This window comes from Canis lupus, chromosome 8 (genome assembly GCF_011100685.1).
Source record: "Canis lupus familiaris isolate Mischka breed German Shepherd chromosome 8, alternate assembly UU_Cfam_GSD_1.0, whole genome shotgun sequence".
NCBI lineage: Eukaryota > Metazoa > Chordata > Mammalia > Carnivora > Canidae > Canis > Canis lupus.
Genome location: NC_049229.1, coordinates 1,936,038 through 1,958,401, shown reverse-complemented (window position 1 = coordinate 1,958,401; position 22,364 = coordinate 1,936,038). Strand labels below are relative to the sequence as shown.

Sequence of the window (22,364 nt, the reverse complement as noted above, 5' to 3'; positions counted from 1 at the left end):
TAATTTTTTAGCTTAAGAAACTTTTAAAGCACACTCTAGGAAAACACAAGGCCTATCACTTATTAGCCTATCTAGTTCTGAGATTTATATTTTACCTTCTCAAAAGCTCCCATCACCAAAACACTCAGAAAGTGAGGCAGAAGTCCAAAAGCATTTATAGTTCACACAGCAATAATTCAAGCCATAAACCTTTGACCCAATATTAACTTCTATTTTGAAGAAAAAGAAATCATACAATATGTGGCCTTTGGTGTCTTTCATTTAGCATAATCTCTTATAGGTTCATCCCTGTCGTAGCATGAATCAGTACTTCATTCCTTTTCATGGCTGAATGACATCTCCTTGTATGTACACTTTGTTTATCCGTTCAGCAACTGATGGATATTGTATTATTTCCAGTTCAGGGCTATTGTGAATAATGCTTGAACATCCATGTATAATTTTCATGGACAGATATTTTCAATTCTCTTGGGTATACACCTAGGACAGAACTGCTAGGTCACATGGTAACTCTCCGCTTAACTTTTTGAGGAATTGTCTGTTAGGGGAAAACTTCTGAATATGTTTACAACAACTGGGTATGTGAATTATTATTATTTTTTTTAAAGATTTTATTTATTTATTCATGATAGTCACACAGAGAGAAACAGAGAGGCAGAGACACAGGCAGAGGGAGAAGCAGGCTCCATGCTGGGAGCCCGACGTGGGATTCGATCCCAGGTCTCCAGGATCGCGCCCCGGGCCAAAGGCAGGCGCCAAACCGCTGCGCCACCCAGGGATCCCGTGAATTATTTTTTCACCTCTAAATTTTATGAAATCTAAATATAGATTAAGTATTATGTGAGAATATTTATGACAGAATTAAGTATAAAATATACCATATTTTAAAGAGTCAGTTTGGAAAAACAAATGTAAAATATCTCATTAAAAATCATGAATGATTTTTATTATTAACTACAATGTTAAAAAAAAAAAAAAAAAAAAAAAACTACAATGTTGAGGGACGCCTGGATGGCTCAGTGGTTTAGCACCTGCCTTTGGCCCAGGGCGTGATCCTGGAGTCCCGGGATTGAGTCCCACATCAGGCTCCCTGACTGGAGCCTGCTTCTCCATCTGTCTCTGCCTCTCTCTCTCTCTGTGTCTCTCATGAATAAATAAAATCTTAAAAAAAAAAAAAAAAAACTACATGTTGAAATGACAGTACTTTGATTTTTGTTGGTGTTTTTAAATAGGCTCCGTGCCCAGCATGGAGCCTGAAGCAGGACTTGAACTCATAATCCTAAGATCAAGACCTGAGCTAAGATCAAGAGTCAGACACTTAACGGACTGTGCCACTCAGGTGTCCCAAAATGACAGTACTTTGGATATACTGTGTTTAGTAAAATACATTCATAAGATTTTCAAAAAAACCCACACTAGCTGATAGTTACTTTCAAAGCTGAACTATTTTTACCTGTTGAAAAAACAGGCTGGACCAGTGGTCCTCAACCTCACTGGCCAATAGATACACCTGTGAATCTTACAAAACTTAAACACCACTACTTATGCCCTACCTCACACAGTGGGATGGGATTCCCTGGAGTAAAGACCCAGCATCAGAAAGTATTAAAAGCTACACAAGTGATTCTAATGTATAGACAGGGTTGAGAATCACTGAACTAAAATGCAAAAAAAAAAAAAAAAAAAAAAGTGTTTAAGAGTAAAACTCTACATATTATGCACAACTTTCTCTGGAAATAAAAGAATCAGATTAAACTGGAGTCAGAAAAAGCTTTAAAAAAAATAAACAAGATGCTTCACACCGGCTTTTTTTCCCTCACTTAGCAAAGTTTCTCAAAAGTTTCTCAGCACCATCTAGTTTTAAGAGGCCTCAAATCAGCTTTTCATCAAATAATGGTAATGTTTGTTGCACAATAAAATTAAATGAAAAAATATTTATCTCTAACCAATATTATCTATTTTAGTTATATTTCTTTTTTTAAGGGGTGCTGAGGGGCTGTTCCCCTTTTACTATTGACAGAGGTTTCTCTACAGAGAATGTAACACCCCTTCTCTCTGGGACCACTGTCCAACCTATGCATCATCCCTTCAAGTACCGTCTCAGAAGAAAAGTCCCCACATTTCCTGCCGACATCCTGTTGATCACAGAGGATGTTGAACTTTAATTGTAATCCAGTACATAAGAGTAATAAGCAAATTTAGCAAGAATGAAGCTAAAGTTTCAAACACTTGGTTTTTGTCACAGAGATTTTTCCAAAATGCACTACAGAATTTTATTAAATAGTAAATGCATTATAAAGCAGCATAAAGTCATTCCTCCTCTCTAACCTGTATTTGTTTATAGCTCTCTTGCTCTCTCTTCCGGGTGGCATCCGCTTCATGCAATCTCTCCTGAAGGGTTTGCAGAGCTTGGTTCTGCAGGCTGCTACCTTCGCTGTGATCCTGCATTATTCTAAAAGAAAAGACACCACTTGAAAGGACAGTGTACAAGTGATAAGGGGGATTAATTTTTAAAGCACTGGCTTGTTAGCACTAAAGAGATGGTTCGACTGGGGTGCCTGGGTGGCATAGCTGGTTAAGCATCTGACTCCTGGTTTCGGCTCAGGTTGTGATCTCAGAGTCCTGAGATCAAGCCCTATGTTGGGCTCCATGTTCAGCACAGAGTCTACTTGAGATTCTCTCTCTCTCTCTCTATCCTTCTGCCCCTTTACCCACCCCTCCAAAATTAAAAAATCTTTTTTAAAAAAGATGGTTTGACTAAAATATTCTTTTTAGAAAAGATTTTATTTATTTATTTGACAGAGAGAGAGAGAGAGAGCACAAGCAGGGGGAGCATCAGAGGGAGAAGGAGAAGCAAGCTCCCCACCAAGCAGGGAGCCCAATGCAGGGCTCAATCCCAAGACCCTGGAATCATGACGTAAGCTGAAGGCAGATGCTTAACCAACTGAGCCACCAGGGATCCCTTGACTAAAATATTCTTAAAGATATCTTTTTGCCTTTTAATGGAATACAATCTATATTTTTAGGCATCCAAATATATGCATATATAACATATCATTATATGTCAAAAAATTAATAACACTATGTTTTTCTAATATTTTTAGATTCAGAATTTGCTAGCAATGCATCTCAAGATTCAAATAATCAACTTTTAATCAGGCACATTTCCAACATTATTAAAATATAAATTTTCCCTCTCTGAATTACAAAAGCTAAGTTTTCATAAGGTAGTACACACTACAGTGTTTATCATTACTTAATATTGGAATGAATCTTTCCAGTTCCCTTTTTCATTATTACTCGAATGAGCTACCGTGACTTTTCACTCTGTAAGGCTTCCAGGGCTTCAGTGCGAGTGTTCAGGAGCTGGTCAGCTTCCTGTAGCCTCACTTTCAGCACAGCCAGTTGAGAGTCCTTGGCGGCCACCGCTTCAGTCAGGTCATCTACTTGGGCTCGAAGTTCTCGAGTTATTCGATCACTCTTTGAATGGTCAACATTCCACTTTTCAACTCTTGCTCTTGCTTTGTTTAATTCTTTAAAAAAGAGAGAGAGAAATTTCTCTATTCGTGCAGATACATTTTTCTCAGAGCACATACAGACTCTCCTTTGTGTCCCTATCGTACTTACTGCCAAAATTAAGAGCTTACATATATCTTCAAATTTGCTCCAAATGGGATACTCATTTCTCAAGGCCATCATTCACATCTATATTACAGTTAATAGGTTGGAAAGGGCATGATGTGAGCTGCTTTTCATTAAATAAATTCTTTTTGAAAAAAAAAAAAAATTCTTTTTGAGACATATCATAAAGCATTTGGGAGCCAAAATCAGTATACAGCAGAGTTCAGAACACTAAACCAGTGAGTGGATTTGTGGAGTTCTGCGAGGGACAGGAAGAATGCAAACACAAATCAAGGGTAGATAATGTACACCCCAGTAAGACCAAAACAAACAAAATCAAAACCTGAAGATAAACAGGAAAAAAATCTGTTTCTCTTGATTACTGTAGCAAAAAGATACTATTTTTAAAATTGAGAACATTGGTGCAAAAAGAACAATGCAGTACAGATTTCCACATCCTTGCATATCATCTGTAACAGCAGTTTGCAAGCAAAAAAATATTTTGTTTTCAATATTGAAGCAAACTCTATAGGGTCTCAGCAAAAGCTCTATTTCTCTGTCTACATGGGTCTGGTAAAGTGAAGCTTTTACTAAACTCAGTCCAACAAGCCTTCAACTTTCTTCCTCTTGTACTCTTCTGGGCTTCCATCTGTCTCTTGGCAAAACATTTCCTGCACTCCTTTCCAATCACTGCCAGGAACCAAGGCAGAGACTCCTTCTCTTCTCCCTTTTTTTTCCCTCAGCCACACTTATGTTAGGACTAACATATTCTGGCCCCACAACCTCATTCATAGGATTATTTACTTTTAAATTACCCATTTCTGAGGAATCCAAGGGTTTTCTACTCTAGGGCCTCTTTACTGCATATTTCAAGAGGGCATTATTCAAACTGAATTCCGTGTTCACTTTACATCACCTGGAGCAGTGCAATACTCTGACCACGCCTACAGGTGCACTCCTTTGTTTAATCCCACCTTTGGTTCATGAACAGTCCCCTTTAAATTCAGAAGACATCAAATTAACCAGATGATTACTAATGTTCTCAATTCTCAAATTTCATAACTCCTAAAGAATGACCAAACAAGCCAATGCTCTGTTTCAGGTTGGAAGGATGATGGCTGGGTCCCATTTCTAAATCTAGGCCTATACTTCTATGGAAACACTATAAATTTCATGTGAAATATTTCTAAGTTTCAATGTAATCACGTTCTGTTTATTTTAAAATATTAAATTCCTAATCCTCCACAATTTAAATAAGGCTCTACCTTCTTGAGTTTCCTTGGATCTTTGGAGTAATGAGGCCATTTCCTGATTTAAAGACTGAACTTCATTCCTCAACAGTTGATTCTCCAATCGGAGATTAGACAGTTCATGTGATTTGCCATCATGAGTAGGTGTTGGGTTGTGGTCAGTAGAGGCAGCACTTGATGATACATTTTCCTTTGAAGAATCCTCCTGAACTTCATGGCCAGAATCTGAATTATTAGAGGTTTCTGTAAGAAAGAGAGTATATTTTTGTGACACTGGAACACTCACTACATACACATAAAAAGCTTCCTTTGGTAGAATGTCTTTTGGCTCAAGGTGACTGCTATAGCTAAAATATCATAAAAAAATCACTTAAATTCTCAAAATATTTCCTTTTGATGAAATCTCATTCTCCTACATAGAGGCTATAGAGCTCTAAGGATTTCAAAATTTGGATGTACTGAATGAATGGTGATAAAGAACAAGCACAAGAATACAGTTCTGGAAAGGAGAAAATCAGAGATAATTTAAGCAGTTAGGTTTAGGTAAAAAGAGTTTGTTTCCCTTTGTCTCCAAAGCATTTTCTTAAAAAAAGAGAAAACTCTTTTCAGTGAAAATACTAGAAAGGCACAAAAGAACAGCTGTGGGTTTCAGCAAGGAGAGTAACAACAGGTCAGAGCAATTTGTTACATACCAAACTGGAATCTAAAGTGCCTTACAAAAAGAGAGACTCATAAATTCAGATTCATCTTGTTTTCAGTACTGTGATCCAAATACATGTTTTACTTTAAAAAAAAAAAAATCAGGTATATGCTACAAATGGACTAAGTAACTATATGGGTAAAAATGCTGACACTTCACAAAGAAAGATAAATGATCAAAAAGCATATGAAAAAGTTCTCAACATCTTCAGTGATCAAGGAAATGCAAATTAAAACCACAATGAGAACCAACACAAACCAGCCTGAATGGCTAAAATTAAAAGGACAACACCAAATGCTGACAAAGACGTGAAGCAGCCAGAACTCTCACAGATTTCTGGTGGGAGTACAACACAATATACCCACTGTGGAAAAAGGTTCTGCGATTTCTTATGAAATTAAATATGCACCTATTTCACCCAGTGACTCCCCTCCCAGGTTTTCATTTCCAAGAGAAATGAAAACATTTTTTCCCACAAAATAGACAAGTGCAAGAATGTTCAAAGCAGCTTTATTCACAATAACCAAAAACTGGAAACAATCCATTGCCCATAAAAGAAAATGGATAAATTGTAGAATATTTGATAGAACACTAGAGAATAAAAAAGAACTACTGATATACCCAATAACATGGATGAATCTAAAATGATGAGTAAAAGAAGTCAGAAAAGAGAGTGTACACACATACATACTACATGATTCCATTTATATGAAGCTTTAGGACAAAAACTAAGGTAAAAGGGACGCCTGGGTGGCTAAGTGGTTGAGCGTCTTGCCTTTGGCTCAGGGCATGATCCTGGAGACCTGGGATCGAGTCCCACATCGGGCTTCCTGCATAGAGCCTGCTTCTCCTCTCTCTGCCTGTGTCTCTGCCTTTCTCTGTTTCTCATGAATTAAAAAAAAAAAAAAATCTTTAAAAGAAAAAAAAACTGAGGTAAAAAAATCAGAACAGTGGTAGTTGGGGAAATAGGGTGGAAAGATTAACTGGAAAGGGACATGAGGGAAAGGGGAAAGAAGTGTTCATCATCATCAAAGTGTGTGTTACATAGATATAACCATTTCCCTGTATAGCTAAGATTTGTGCATTTCAATATACAGAAAAAAATTATGAGATAAATGGAAATCTGAATAATGACTAGGCACTAGAAGACACTAAGGAATTATTAAAGTTTTAGGGTGATAATGGCATGGATGTTTATTTTTAAAGCTTGCATATTGGGGCACCTGTGTGGTTCGGGCAGTTAAGCACCTGACTTCAGCTCAGGTCATGATCTGAGGGTCTTGGGATGAACCCTACAAAGGAGCTCCCTGCTCAATGAGGAGTCTGCTTCTCTCTCTCCCTCTGCCCCTCCCCGTGCTTGTACCACTCCTCTCAAATAAATTAATATTTTTTAAAAAATAAAGCTTGCATTTTTAGAGTAATAAAATGAAGTATTTCTAGAAGAAACGATAGATCTTTGATTTGCTTCAAAATAATTCTGTGGAAGGTAGAGGTAAAGGAAGGGATGGAAAATAGGGGGTATAAATAACATAAGAATGGCTGTCAAGTATTGATTAATGTAGCCAGACAATAAGTAATATTGGAGGGAGTCATCAAAATCTACTTTGATATGCTTAAAATTTCCAAAATAAAGATCCTTCTGAAGAAATATATATCCAAACTTGTGGGATATACCTAAAGTTGTATTTTAGAAGGACTTCTATAGTGTTTACATTAAAAATGAAAGAAAGAATGAGTTTTGTATCCACCTTAAAGGCTATAAAAACAGCAGAACAGGGCAGCCCGGGTGGCTCAGCGGTTCATTGCTACCTTCAGCCCAGGGCCTGATCCTGGAGAACCGGGATTGAGTTTCACGTTGGGCTCCCTGCATGGAGCTTGCTTCTCCCTCTGCCTGTGTCTCTGCCTCTCTCTCTCTCTCTCTCTCTGTGTCTCTCATGGGTAAATAAATAAAAAAAAAAACAAAATAAAACAAAACAAAACAGAATAAACCCCAAAGCAGAAATTAACAATAAAGATCAGAAATTAACAAAATAGAAAACAAACTTGCTAGAGAGAATTAAAATGGGACATATCATAAACACTATGCCAAAAAATTTTTAGATGTGTACTATGTTGAAACCTACCAAACTGTATACTTAAAAATGTATAATATATTATATGTGAGTTATACTTAACACTATTTAAAAATAAAGGGGGGGGGGGCATTTAGCCCAGTGCCAGATATTGATATTTTTCTGGTAGTATCTGTGATCAAACTTTAGTTTCTACAGGGTCAGTATGAATGTATTAGTGTCCAACTGGGTTTGTTTCAGCTATGACTTTCATTATTTCTCTAAAATTAAGTAAAATAAATATAATCTCCCAAAGTGCATATGGAATACATAAACTCTAAGGGGAAAAAATGTAATTTACCAAAAACAAGGAAATGGAAAACCAGTGGAATCAATAGTTAAAATCTTCCATTAAGAATACTGCAGGGGCGCCTGGGTGGCTTAGTCAACTGATCATCTGCCTTCAGCTCAGGTTGTGATCACAGGATCCTGGGATCCAGCCCTACATCAGGCTCCCTGCTCCGGAGAATCTCCTTGTCCTTCTCCCTCTGCCCTTCCCCTAGGCTTGTGCTCTCACTCAAATAAATAAATAAAATAAAATAAAAAAATACCACTCCAGACCCTAATGGTTTTACCAGTGAGTTCCAGTAAACAATCAGGGAATAAATAATCTTACATCAAATAATTAAGACAACAGAAAAGGAGGGAACATTTTGCAATTCATTTTATAAGGCTAACATAACTAATATTAAAATCTAACAATATTACAGGTCAATTTGGCTTATGAAATAAATGCAAAAATCCTAACCAGAATATTAGCAAGCTAAAAGTATACCACATTAATATTAATGAACAAAAATCATAAAAAAATCATATGCTATCTTACGCATACAGAAAACACTGCTAAAATTCAACAGTAAAATTCAAACTAGATATATATAGAAACATTCTACACTTGATTTAAAAAAGTACCTATGAGAAGCCTAACACATACATTGTATTTGGTGAAACAAAGCATTCTGTTTAAGACAAAAGATACAAAATTGGTTTTCAGTTCAAGCCAATGCAGTGGGGCAACGAAAATATTTTTTTTAAAAGATAAAAAAGGATAAAGAAGAAACCAAACTGTCATTATCCACAGATACCGTGTTGTTTAAAATCTAAATGAATGCACAGAAAAATATGAAGATTAAGAGCTATGTAGAGATCGTTGTGTTAAAAGCCAATACATCAGCAACAGAAAGCAAAAATTAAAAAGGATACCATCTACAAGTTTCAAAAAATACGTAAGACCTTCATGGAGAAAACTATAAAATCTTAATGAAAGACATTTAAAACTTGAATTGAGATTATATCATGTTATAATAGGTAAAAACCTCAGTAATGTAAAGATGCTGATTCTTACTCAACTAACTGTCCACATAGAAGCAATGGACTCCCAATAAAAAGGCTAACAGATTTTTTGTAGAATTGGAAAGCAAATTCTAAAATGAATATGGATGTAAGAAAAAGTCCAAGAATAGCCAATACACTCTTGAAGGACCAGGTGGGAGAAATTGCTCTAGGAGATATCAAAATACTATAAAACTACATTAATTAAGACAGTGTGGCACTGGCACAAAAACAAATAGCCCAATGAAACAGAATTAAGTGCCACAGTGCACTTAAAAACACAGTGATGTAGAGACGGATACTTGATAATATGCCAGGGGTGACATTGCAGATTGATAGAGAAAGGAAGTATTTTCAATGAATGATACTGGTTGCTGAGATAACAGATTTTCAACTCCTCTCTTCTTTTTCATCTGAAATATATGAAGAGTATCTATGAATCAATAAGGAAAAAGACAAATGATCCACTGGAAAAAAACTGATCAAAGGACTTGAATAGGCACTTCCCAGAAGATGAAATCTGAATAAATATCTGAAAAGATGCTCAACCTCATTAGTACTGAGAAAAGTAAAAAACAACAAAACTTTTCACATCTGAGTAACAAAGCACAAAGTCATTGAAAATATCCAATATTGGTGAGAATGCAGAGCAAAAGGAATATTAACCACAGTCGGTCAAGTATAAATTGGTACAACTTCTTCAGGAAACAACTCTGGTGTACCAGTATACTTGAACACCAGCACACCTCACAACTCAGCAATTCCATTTATAGATATTTCTAGGCATCCTAGGGCACTGGTTTTCAACCTAGGGTGACCTTGCTCTCCAAGGGACGTCTGGGAATATAGAGAAACATTTTTGGTTGTCACAACTGGGTATGCCATTGGCATCTAATGGGGTAGGAGGCCAGGGATGCTGCTGAACATCCTACAAAGGACAGGACAACTTCCAACAACAAAGATTTATTCTACCCAAAATGTCAGTAGTCCCAAGATTGAGAGACCCTGCCCTAAAGAAATAAAATTTAATCTTTATAACTTCCATGTATTGGGGTACCTGGGTGGAATGGTCAGTTAAGGGTCAGCCTTCTGCTCCGGTCATGATCACAGGCTCCTGGAATGGAGCTCCAAAGCGCCCCCATGGCATGGTGGGCTCTCTGTTCAGTGGGGAGTCTGCTTCTCCCTGTCCCTGCTACCCACCCCCCCCACTTATGCTCTCTCCTCCTCCATGTCAAATAAATAAATAAAATCTTTTTTTTTTTTTAAATTCCCATGTATTAACTGGTTCTAACCAGCTTTCCCTTGATCCATCCTTTGACAAATCTAAGAGGTTTTCCTTAAAAGTAAAAAATATTGTAACTTTCTTTGAATGACCTCTGTTAACACCACATTGCTATGTCACTTCCACCTTACACTGGCCTAGTAACCACCTGGAGAACAAAACAAAAATACCACATGCCATGGCTCTGTCCCCAGAAAGTCTGATTCAAGAAGTCTGGGGAGGAACCCATTTTTTATTAATCACACAAATGTTTCAAATGCAGGTCGTTTAGGGACCACTCTTTAAGAATGATGTGTACGAATAATGGGTTTAAACATGTAAACAGAGGCATACAAGGGCCTTTAGAAGCAGCTCCCAACCTTTGCTCCAACTTCATTTTCTTCACTACTGTCCCAGAGCAACTATTCTAATCAAACTTTTTAAAGATTCTCTGCACTGAATGCTGTCTCCAATCCTCCTTTTCTGGAAAACTTCTACTCCTTCTTTAAGTCCCAGCTCATATTACAGACCCCCCCCCCGTGAATCATCACTTGATACCTTAGGCAATTAGTTCCTTTCTCCTTAGTGTCTCCACAATACTCCAACCGTATCTCAATTACTGTATTTACTATACTATATACTAATATACTTTATGTAAATTATCTGTTCACACATGTCTCACCCACCAGACCCTGCTGAGAGAAATGTAGGTGTGTGTACATAATTAGTCAACTGCTACTGCACGACCTGGACTTGAAAGCCCCCCAAACTTGCCTCTTTACCACTTTATCTTGAAGATACAAGACAGATTTTATTCACCAACAGCCAAGACTGTGGGAGAAGCTGTAACCTTTAAGAAAATAACCAGCTTCCGTTAATCATCATCTCTATAAAGAATCTCTGGAAGAAGCTATCATGTGTATTACTATTTTAAAAATGGTTCGTAAGTACTTGAATTACCCACGTTACCATGTTAACTTCATTTTTTGGGGGTGAGAAGATATACAGGTAGAGGCAATTTCACATCAAACTAAACAACTGAAAACACGAATTCTAAACTGTTACTTCACTACCATGTCAATGCCTTCAACCCTCCAGCTTGGATTGAAGTTCACTCTCTCAGCTTTACTTCTGAGGGATGCACGGGGAAAACACACACACACACACACACACACATCCTCACAATCCAGGATATATATGATGTACAGCCTCTTATTTTATAATCCCGGAAAGAAATGAAATGAGACAGTCCCAAATCCAAAACTACATTTTCTTTCAGATTTCAAAACTGCCCTTTTTGTATTTTAAAATATCTTAGAAAATCATTCTGGACAGAATTTCTTAGATGCTAGGCTGGGCAAAGTTACCAAACAGACAGCATTTAAAGGTCCCTATTATAATAGTATATTGACTAATAGCATGCCATGTTGTCACCCTTGTTTATACCACACATTTCAGAGACTGCCTCTGTACCAGTGGGAAAAGGTAACAAAACAGAAGATGAGAAACACTACCAGAACATTTCAGGCTATGATAACACATCCAATTTTCTTTACTCTAAAAGAAACAGAGGGCTGATTAACTACCATCAGTTTGGCTCCCAGGAGGATTTTCCTCAATGGTTTTCACGGTGGTTTTGCTGGTGTTCATAGAACTGACAGTTGCTGTCCGAGAACTCTGAAAGACAGGTGTCTTGCTCTTTTCTTTTTTGATTTCCACCCTCCCGGAAGGCTCCTTCTGGGAACTATTAAGAAAGTCAAACAGCAGCTCATCATCAGGTTCTGACTTTTTTCTTCGAACGAACTGGGATGATGGCCTAGGAACAGATGCATTTTCAATAGGATGGGAAGCCTCCACTGGCGTCCTAGAGCCTACTTTTACATTTGCGGTGCCAGCTAAGATAGTGGCTTTCTGATTTCTAATGTTATCAGCTGCTGAGGAAATATATGTGGCTTTAGATTCAGTCTGATAAGTCAAATCTGTATTTTGCTGGAGTTCAGGATAGTCAGCATTTTTGTTATATATGATGTTGCTGGGGTTCTCTTTTCTACTGAGAGCTGTTGCAGCCCCTTGATCAACTCGATTTAAAAGATCTTCTGCCTTTCCCGCAAGATCGGCAAACCAGGACATGTTGGAAGCAGAAGAATGCTATCGGTGAACCTGTAAAAACGACATAAAGTGATTAGGATGGCATAACAGCAGAGCATAGCAGTTAGGACCAGGCTCCAGAGTCACACAATCGTGGACTGAAAGCCTAACCATGCCTCTTACTAACTATGTAACCTTGAGCAATCTACTTTGAACCGAGAAGCTTTATCTAGAAAATGAGGAAAATAAGTGTACTTACATTATAGGACAGCTTAAAGATGACATAATAGATTTAAAAAACTCTTTGCAAAATGCCTGACACACAGCAGACACTCATTTTAGTAACTGCCATTACCATAATAATTACACCTATCACTACGGTTATAACTATTTCAACAAAAGGCAAATATTAATGTACCAAATGCATTCAAAAAGCAAATAGTTGATATGGCAAAATTGCAGTACAACCAAATAAAAACAATTCCCTAAAGTTTGCCTTAAGGTGCTAAAACCTGAATAAACTTCTGATACTAAATCCATCCTTGTGTTAACATACAGCATGCGGTATTATCATGGATAATTTAGGTGTGCACGTAATCTGTGTAAAGTACACCTACAATAATTTACATACTCAGTACCTACTATGTGCACACTGGCTAAGTTCAGAATAAAAAAAAAAAAAAAAAAAAAGACTGCATAGCCATGTATCTGATGAGCAGACCTGAGCACTCACAGTGTGCCACAATGAATCAGAATGATGAATTAGTCCTTATAGAAGAATACCTTACAAATCAGTCAACAACCGTGTCTTGAATGTGCGCACTGCTCCTCTGGCTCGGAATGCTCTTTCACTGTTAACTCTTTCTTGTTCTTAGTCTCCAGTGTCATCTGCTTCAGACCCACCTAGGGGAGGTCCCGTCATTCTCTGTTCACATGCTACGCTTCTCCCTCACCACCCTCCACGTTTTACGTGGCTTTTTCCTGCCTCATTGTATGTATCACACATAATTTTTCACGACCACATTATGTGGTCAGCAGCAGTATTCCTTTTTCCACAAACGGGGAAAAGATTTGGAAAGATCCCAGAGTCTAGATGGCAGCTTCGCAACTCAAATCCAAGTTGGCCAAACCCACTCTTTTTACCCCCTGCCTTTCCATCTGGCCTCTCAGTATCTGAATAACCTCAAGAAGAAACTCAGCCTCTACACCTGCTCCCTACAAAAAGGGACTATAACCGGCCCGGGTACTGCACAGCGGGCGTGCCGGGACACGAAAGCGGAGGAGTCCGGCGGTGAGGCCGGGGGCTCCCACCGCGACCTAAAGTGTTCTCAAGGGGACGTTGGCGGGGAGTGGGCGGAGGACGAGTCTCGCCAGGAACGCAGTCAAAACACACTCGCCGATGCCCTTAACTCGCCTCCCGTTTCAAAGTCCATAGGGCTTTAAAGCAGAACCCCGCGCCTTAATATTGATCACCCACTTTCGGGACAAACACGGGTCCTGGGCACTTGCCCGGGTGGCAGCTCCAGCGGGCTTAAGAGGTCCGGTGCCCTCGGGCGATCTCTCAGGCGCGGCGCCCAGGGAACGGCCCGCCCGGCGGCGAAGAGGGCGACGGGGCCTGGCGGGGGGTCCGCACCCAGCAGCGGCAGCGCCCGCCCCGAGCCGGGCGTCAACACGGCGCGGGAGGCTGGGGCCAGCGGGTGGAGCCCAGGTAGGCGAGTCGCAGCCCCGCTTCGCCGCTCACCGCCCTCGCGAGCCACTGGGGCGGGCGGCGCGGCCAAGCCCGGCGGAGGCGGCGGGGACACGGAGGGGAGACGAAGGCACTGAGCACCTGCTGCGGCCCCGGGAGCTCGCCTGCCCGCCCCTCAGCCCCCGCACGCCGAGGGGTCGCGGGCCGGTCCCGCGCCCAAGGCCGTTAGCGCCCGCGGAGGACCCGCCCGGCCCACTGCGCTCACGCCGCCGCCTCACCTGAGGACTCGGGAGCGGCTGCACTGCGGCCTCGGCGCCCTCCTGGGCCGCCCCCCGCAGCAGCCGGCGGCCAGAGGGAAGCTGCTCCGGGCCCCGCCGCGGCCCGGCTACTCTTCCGGGAGACGTGGAAGGGCGGCGAGGACCCCACAACAGAGTGGCCTCCGAGCTGCCTGAGCGGCCGGGCCGAGAACAGCCACCCGCAGGCGACTCCGGCGGCGGCACCGCGCGGGCGGCCGCGGGGACCTCGCCCTCGGCCACGCCCCCTTCCGCCCGGGGCGTGTGACGTAGCGCTCTCCCCGCGGACGACGGCCCGCACGCGGCCGGCGAGGCCACGCCCCCTTCCGCCCGGTGCGTGTGACGTAGCGCTCTCCCCGCGGACGTCGGCCCGCACGCGGCCGGCCGAGCACTGCAGGCCTCGCCCACCGGAGGCGGGGCCCCGCCCAGAAGGAGCTCGAGGCTGGAGTCGGGCGGGGGAGCTGCCGGTGGGCCCGCCAGCCTGCACCTGGCTCTTCCTCCTTCACTTGCCAGCTTTACGGATGAGGATGCAGAGGACCCAGGGCAGGATCCCTGATTTCTTGGAGTTTGCCTTCAGGTGGCGGAGACAGATATTAAGTAAGCCAATGACGGAGCGAGACAATTTTAAGAAGTGGGGGAACCGCTTTAAATGGTGTGATCACGGAAGGTGTCTCTGGGGAGGTGCCAGTTTGAGCTGAGACCCAAAAGATGGAAAAGACCTGTAAGAGGTCTTACCATACAGCAGAATGGTAGTTAGGTTATGCATACAGCTCATGGAATATTTGAAATTAGTCTAAAATCCACATTCAGTGATCGAACAAATACTCGGCTCCTGCTCTGGTGCACGGGATCGGGCTGACTGGGCTCTAATAACAAGCCTACAACGTAGTCCCAGGGATCCCCATTTTCAGACGGTGGAAACTAAGACGCAGGGAGATTAAGTAACTTGTCGAGGACCATCCTCATGAAGAGTCCACAGTCCTCGAAAGCCTGTGCCCTTAGACTCAGTGTTTTATTTTCTCCAATCGAATATTGGGAAGGATTACAATTTTTTCTCTTCGCAAGTCAGATGTAGTCCAGTCTAGTGAATGGAAAAACTTTCATCAACAGCTGGAAGTAGTAACAATAAATAATAATAATAATAGTATCTAACAGTTCGGGATCCCTGGGTGGCGCAGCGGTTTGGCGCCTGCCTTTGGCCCAGGGCGCGATCCTGGAGACCCGGGATCGAGTCCCACGTTGGGCTCCCTGCGTGGAGCCTGCTTCTCCCTCTGCCTGTGTCTCTGCCTCTCTCTCTCTCTCTCTCTCTGTGTGACATTTCTTGAGCCCTTATTAAGTGCAGAATACTGTTACACATTGGTCATGCTTCATCTCGTTTAATTCTTACTACAATGGTAAGGAAGATGCGGTTATTACCTTGTGATAGGTGGTCTGGTTCCTAAGAGCTGTTCTATCAGCAATCTTGATCTTCCCCTCTCCTAAGAATAGCTAGTCGAGATAGGGCTGCTCCACCCCTGCGTCCAGGAAGGAAAAAGATGCAAAGCCACCCACATCTAACATGTCACAGGAGTGAAAAATAAACCTTTGCTTTTCGACGCCACTGAGATTTGGGGACTGTATCTCATACATCCTTACCTAATGAAATATGATTAATACCTCCATTTTATAGATGAAGACACAGATTCAGAGAGGCTGTTACTTTCCCATGATCACTGTGTGGCACATGCTGCATAGCTAGTTTGTGCAAGCATACCCTGAATGCCCATGTTGAAAATGTAGAGATCTTGTCCTCTGTCTCTATTCCTATCAAGCGGAATGTGCAGCAGAATGTGTTGTTCAGTGTTCAAGGTCAGGGCCCCGGGGGTGGCCAACCCAGAGTGTCTCCCTTGTAACAAAGTTCACATGTGTCAGGCCTTGATATTCTGGGAAGCGCTGGTCATAAAAAGAGGGGAAGGACCACTGAGAATTGCTAAGTTGCTGTGATGTAGAACTTGCTGCATGTAGATCCCAGCAGCGGATGCTTTGTCCAGTCGGCTGCTCCTACAGTCCCTATACATAACTTACAGGAAACCCTACATCTCAATCGCTGTCTCTGGGTCTTTTCTTGACCTCACCAGACCATGACCCACCCTAAGCTTAGAGTCTGCTAAGGTGCAGCTGCACAGTCACACAGGGTATAGGTAGTACATCTGGGATTCAAACCAGGTTAGTGTGGCTACAGAAACAATGCTCTTAACCATTGAAAGGGAAAGGATGAAAGAAGTTGAAGCAGAGCCCAATCTCCACGTCAAATGTATTAGCAGTGAGCAGGACCCCCAAAGGATGTTTACAGAATGTTCTAGGTGCTCCCTAAGAGACTCAGCATATAGAGATCTGCCACCCTGAGGTCGTTGGAGCCAGGCTAGACCAGCCAGAGAAACAGCATAACCAAGAGAGAGAGGTTACAACCTTGTCCAATAAGGAAGAAAATTTGCTCTTTTCTTTTCCCTTCCTTCCTGTCCTCATGCCACCAGAGGAACTAACTCCTTGAAAAAGAAAGGAGAGAAGGTATGTGAGGACCAGAGGGAGACCCCAGCCTCCACTCCAAGTCTCTAGTGCAACCAAGCTAGTCTGCTCCATGGACCAGGGAGGAGAACACTGAACAGAGCTGAAAAATAAGGTTTTGAACAAACAGGGCTGTGTTGTGACTTTTGGAATGGCAGAGCGAGGAACTCCGCAAATCCTCTCCCCAAATGGCAAATGATGAGACTGGAGAAAATTGTGCTAAAAAACCACTTCAGCTCCCTGGAAATCGATCATAGGCATGACACAAATTAAGAAACATTTAATCAAGAAAAGCTACTAAACTTTGTGTAGGAACAGTGAGCGTGCATGACATTTTAGCCCAGAGAATGTCCCAGTCTCCCCCCTCCATTTCCATGGAAGTTGTTCTTCCAGGGCTGGGAAAGCTGGGAAACGAGCAGCTTTGCTGCCAGAGAGGGCAGCTTGATTTGGAGCCAAGCCAGAAAAACCACATGACCAAGGGGAAGCCTCCATTTGGAACGCCAACTTCGCAGCTGCCCGCTGAGGTTGCCGTATTGGTTGGGCCAACAACTGATGAGAAGGCTTCCTAGAGGTTTAGCAGGGAGACCATCATGGGCTTTGATAAGCTCCCACATATACTGGTGGTCTGGGAGGCTGTGTAAGCTCAGGAGACTCTTGAGAGAGCCCTAGTCATCTGCTCATCCTGACTCAACATGAAGCCTTACGCTGTCACAGAGGAGACACTGGAAAACCCAGTAGGATAAAAGACAGGACAGACTTGTAAACTACCTGGCTTTTGAATAGTCAACTCATCACATACAGGGGGGACAAGAATAAAAGCTGATGTCGCATCAGGAACAATGGAGAAGGCAGTGGAATGGCATATATAAAGTGCTGAAGGAGGAAAAAAAAACTGTCAAACAAGAATTCTCTAAAAAAATTATCTTTCAAAGGTGAAGTCAAGATAAAGACATTCCCAGATAAACACTGAGAGAATTTGTGGCGAGTAGATCTTCCTTATGAGAAATAAATAATATATAATAATATATGTAATATATAATAAACACTAAGGGAAATCTTTCAAATGAAGGGAATGCTACAGTAACTCGAATCTAAGTGAAGAAATTAAAAGAGCTGAATGTTAAGTATTAGGACAAGTCTGTTCTAATAACTGAAAGTGACTGAAAGTTATAGAATCCGGCAAGATCATCTCAAAGAAACTATCATTCGGAGGGAAAAATGGGATCTCCTACAAATCAAAAGCATTGTCAAAGAGAATTAGTGGAAGAAATTATTTCCTGTCGGTGCCTCCACTGAGTTGGGATTTCCTAATAACCTGGTTACACTGACATTTCAGGGTGTTTGCCTCCCCCCTCAGTAAAAATATAAGCTCTGTGAGGGGAGTGTCTCCTTCTGTGTCTCCCACTAGCATTTTACAGCTGCGGCACTCTTCCTTCCACACCATGCTTCTCCTTCATAGCATTTACACAAGTGTGATTACGTGAAGGAGGGCGTGGAGTATCTTTCTGGTCTGTGGCTATATTAGCAGAGCTTAGGAAAGTACAAGGCATGGACAGATGCTCTGATGTGTTGAATAATGAATAATAGTGTACAATGAATTGAGACAGCATGGGAAAAGGGCAGAAATTGGATGATCCGGATTCTTATTTGGGATGTCAATTAGCTTCAAGTGCCTTAATCTTGCTGACCCTCAATTTTAAAACTAGAATATATTTAGGCTGAGAGTAAGAGACCTTGGTTCTGATCATAGTTCTAGTTCCTAGCTATGTGAGCTTGAGCAAACTGCCCCATTTCCCAGGTTTCATTTATGAAATGAATAATTGAACCAAAATTTATGGTCATAAGTTTGCAACCTCAATTAATTGCTTTTGTATTGTTTGTTTTGTTTTGGCCACAGCCAAGTGTTTAATTTAAAAACACGCAAACATACACTCATATTGTGCTGGCAGGAGTTACATTTATTGATAGAAATGTAAATTGATACAACCTCTATGAGGGCAATGTAGTAATGTACATCAGTATTTAAAATGTACAAGCTCCTTGCTGAGTTTGATATTCACATGAGGAAAAAAATGAATCTCATTCCCTTGCTATAGACCAAATGTTTGTGTAGCCCTAAAATTCATATGTTGAAATTCTAATCCCTGATGTGATGGTACTTGAAGGTGAAGCCTTTGACAGATGATTATGGCCTTGAGAGCAGAGCACTCTAGTGAGAAGACAACTGTCTATGAACCAGGAGCAGGTTCTCACCAGACACTACATCTGTTAGTGCCTTGATCTTAGACTTTCCAGCCTCCAGTACTGTCAGTAATAAATTCCTGTTATTTGTAAACCACCCAATCTATGGTATTTTTGTGAAAGCAGCCCATATGGACAAAGATACTCCTACTTTACAGTGTACATAAAATCAGTTCCAAAGTGTGAAATGGAAAATAATAAAACTTCTACAAGAAAACAGGAGAACATCTTTATCGCCTTGAGATAGACCAAAACCAAACCAAACGAAAAACCTTTTATGGGACACAACACAAAATATTAAATATTGACTATGAAATAAAAGATTGATAGTTTGGCTTTGTTAAAATTAAGGATTGCTTTCCATAAAAAAAAATTAAGAGAGTGAAAAGATAGCCAAAAATTGGGAGAAGATATTTACAATACATATATTTGAAAGGGATTTGTATCCACAATAGGTAAGGCTCTTTTATAAATCAATAAAAAAGGGCAATCAACCTAACAAAAATAGACTAATATCTTAAATAATCAAAGAGAAAAATACATGCTTAGCCAAAAGCACATTAAAAGTGTTTTAATTGGCCAAAAGCACACGAGAAAGCTATTCATCATCAGAGAAATGCAAAGTAAAATCACAAGGAAATATCTTTATGCATACACCAGAATGGTGAAAGTGTAAAAGGATGGAAAATACCAAGATTAGTGAATTCATGGAGCTGCTAGAATGCGCAGGCATTGCTGACAGGAGTGTAAGTGGTAGAACTACTTTGGAAAATTGGGCTCTGTCTATTAAAGTTAAACATAGACCTGTCACCTGCTAGACCAAGACCTGACCTTCACTGCCTCTCTGTTTGTATTTACTTACTTTTGTCTTCCATTTTTCCTTAAGCTCTTCTTTCAGATTCCCTCTAAACTGAAAGACCTCTCAAGTGACAGGGACCACCATGACAAGACATCCGGCTGGCCCAGGCCACCCAGACCTTTTGAGCCAAACTACTGACTCACTCATGCCTATGCAGATGGGCCATGGAATGACCCCCATATGACCTACAATTACCTTTATCTTATTATAATACTAAAATCTACACCCGAGGAGGAGCCTTAGACTCATTTATGTAACACACATTTTACGCATAGGCATGTTTTCTTGAGGCACATGCGTGACTTTATGGTGGCCTTTACTTATGATGACAAGGCTTCACTGTCTAAATGTCCATCTTATCCTTGTGTAAGGTGCAAGAGAGTGGTCTAGTTTCATTCTTCTGCATGTGGATGTCCAATTTTCCCAGCACCATTTATTGAAGAGACTGTCTTTTTCCAGTGAATAGTCTTTCCTCCTTTGTCGAATATTAGTTGACCATAAAATTGAGGGTTCACTTCTGTATTCTCTATTCTGTTCCATTGATCTATGTGTCTGTTTTCGTGCCAGTACCACACTGTCTTGATGACCACAGCTTTGTAGTACAACCTGAAATCTGGCATTGTGATGCCCCCAGCTATGGTTTTTTTATTTTAAATTCCCCTGGCTATTTGGGGTCTTTTCTGATTCCACACAAATCTTAAAATAATTTGTTCCAACTCTCTGAAGGAAGTCCATGGTATTTTGATAGGGATTGCATTAAACGTGTACATTGCCCTGGGTAACGTTGACATTTTCACAATATTAATTCTTCCAATCCATGAGCATGGAATATTTTTCCATCTCTTTGTGTCTTCCTCAATTTCTTTCAGAGGTGTTCTGTAACTTTTAGGGTATAGATCCTTTACCTCTTTGGTTAGGTTTATTCCTAGGTATCTTATGCTTTTGGGTCGGTGTCCATCGAAAGATGAATGGATAAAGAAGATGTGGTTTATGTATACAATGGAATATTACTCAGCCATTAGAAATGACAAATACCCACCATTTGCTTCGATGTGGATGGAACTGGAGGGTATTATGCTGAGTGAAGTAAGTCGATCGGAGAAGGACAAACATTTTATGGTTTCATTCATTTGGGGAATATAAAAAATAGTGAAAGGGAATAAAGGGGGAAGGAGAAAAAATGAGTGGGAAATACCAGAAAGGGAGACAGAACATGAGAGACTCCTAACTCTGGGAAACGAACTAGGGGTGGTGGAAGGGTAGGTGGGCGAGGGGTTGGGGTGACTGGGTGATGGGCACTGAGGCGGGCACTTGATGGGATGAGCACTGGGTGTTATTCTATATGTTGGCAAATTCAACACCAATAAAAAATAAATTTATATAAAAATAATAAATGTCCATCTTAACCCTAAACAAAAGGTACCCATTCACCTTCTCTCGGGGAGTCATGGCTTTGGAGGCTATTCCCTATGATCTCCTTATTTGCTGCAAATAAATTTTACTCTGTGCGACAACTCCACTTGGTGTATCTGTGACTCACCAAGGAACAAACTCACTTGGATGAGGTTACAGGGCTAGTCTATACTGGGCTAAAAGCATGTGCAATGAAAACGAAGAGGCTATAACTCCAAGCAACAGCATGGGTGAATCAGACATAGTTGAGTTAAAAACAGTGTTGAGTTAAAAGAAGCCAGTTCAAAGACCACATACTTATAATTCCATTTACATGAAGATGAAGGACAGGCAAAACTAACCTGTGATTATGGAAGTTATAGTAGTAGTTACCTTGAGGGAGGGGGATAGATATTTTGTAGGAATGGTCAAGATGAGAGGTTTCTAGGCTGCTGATAATGCTCTACATCTTGAGTTTGGTGTTGATGGTAGGTGTGGGTACATACCTAAAAGTTCATTATGCACAATACTTAACATTTGTTCTTTTTCTTTTTTGCATCTATGTTGTATCTCAATTAAAAAATGCACACTCTTTAGGCTTTTAGGAAAATTAGGAAATTTTCCACTTTTAGGAAATTATACTACTGATATGCTTACACATATGTGAACTGACATACACAAAGTTATTAATTACAGTGTTGCTTACATAATAGCAAAGCTGGAAATGAGCTAAATATTCATTGATTGAAAAATCTTGGTACATTTAACCAATGGGATGTTGTGCAGCTGTTTAAAAAAACCACAGAAGCTCTTATGTAGGGATAGGAAAAGAGCTCTGATATCTGAACAATCTATGTTAAACTAAAACAAAAGCCCAAAAGGTAAACACACACACACACAAACTGGTGTCCATACATGCTACCATTTGTGTAGAGTGTATCTCTTGAAAGGTACTTTCTTTGAGGGGTATTTTCTTTGCCTCCTG

The 22,364-nt window shown here is 40.9% G+C and overlaps 1 protein-coding gene and 1 long non-coding RNA gene across 5 annotated transcripts in view; one reads left to right on the top strand and one right to left on the bottom strand.

Moving 5' to 3' along the window:
* GOLGA5 (golgin A5) overlaps window positions 1-14,528 on the bottom strand; it is a 33,118-nt gene extending 18,590 nt beyond the window's left edge. The window contains exons 1-5 of one of the 4 annotated variants that reach the window (XM_038544127.1): window positions 14,329-14,528; window positions 11,862-12,435; window positions 4,887-5,114; window positions 3,314-3,533; window positions 2,329-2,452 (exon numbers count right to left, since the gene is read on the bottom strand). In XM_038544127.1, the coding sequence (XP_038400055.1) occupies window positions 2,329-2,452; window positions 3,314-3,533; window positions 4,887-5,114; window positions 11,862-12,405 (1,116 nt within the window). In that variant the 5' untranslated portion in view covers window positions 12,406-12,435; window positions 14,329-14,528. The other 3 variants (XM_038544130.1, XM_038544128.1, XM_038544129.1) reach the window with 3 other exon arrangements.
* A 196-nt stretch (window positions 14,529-14,724) lies between these two features.
* Window positions 14,725-19,345, top strand: LOC119872807. Its single transcript, XR_005363014.1, has 2 exons — window positions 14,725-14,940; window positions 16,857-19,345. It is a non-coding gene; the product is annotated as an uncharacterized LOC119872807 (long non-coding RNA).
* The last annotated feature ends 3,019 nt before the right edge of the window (window positions 19,346-22,364 follow it).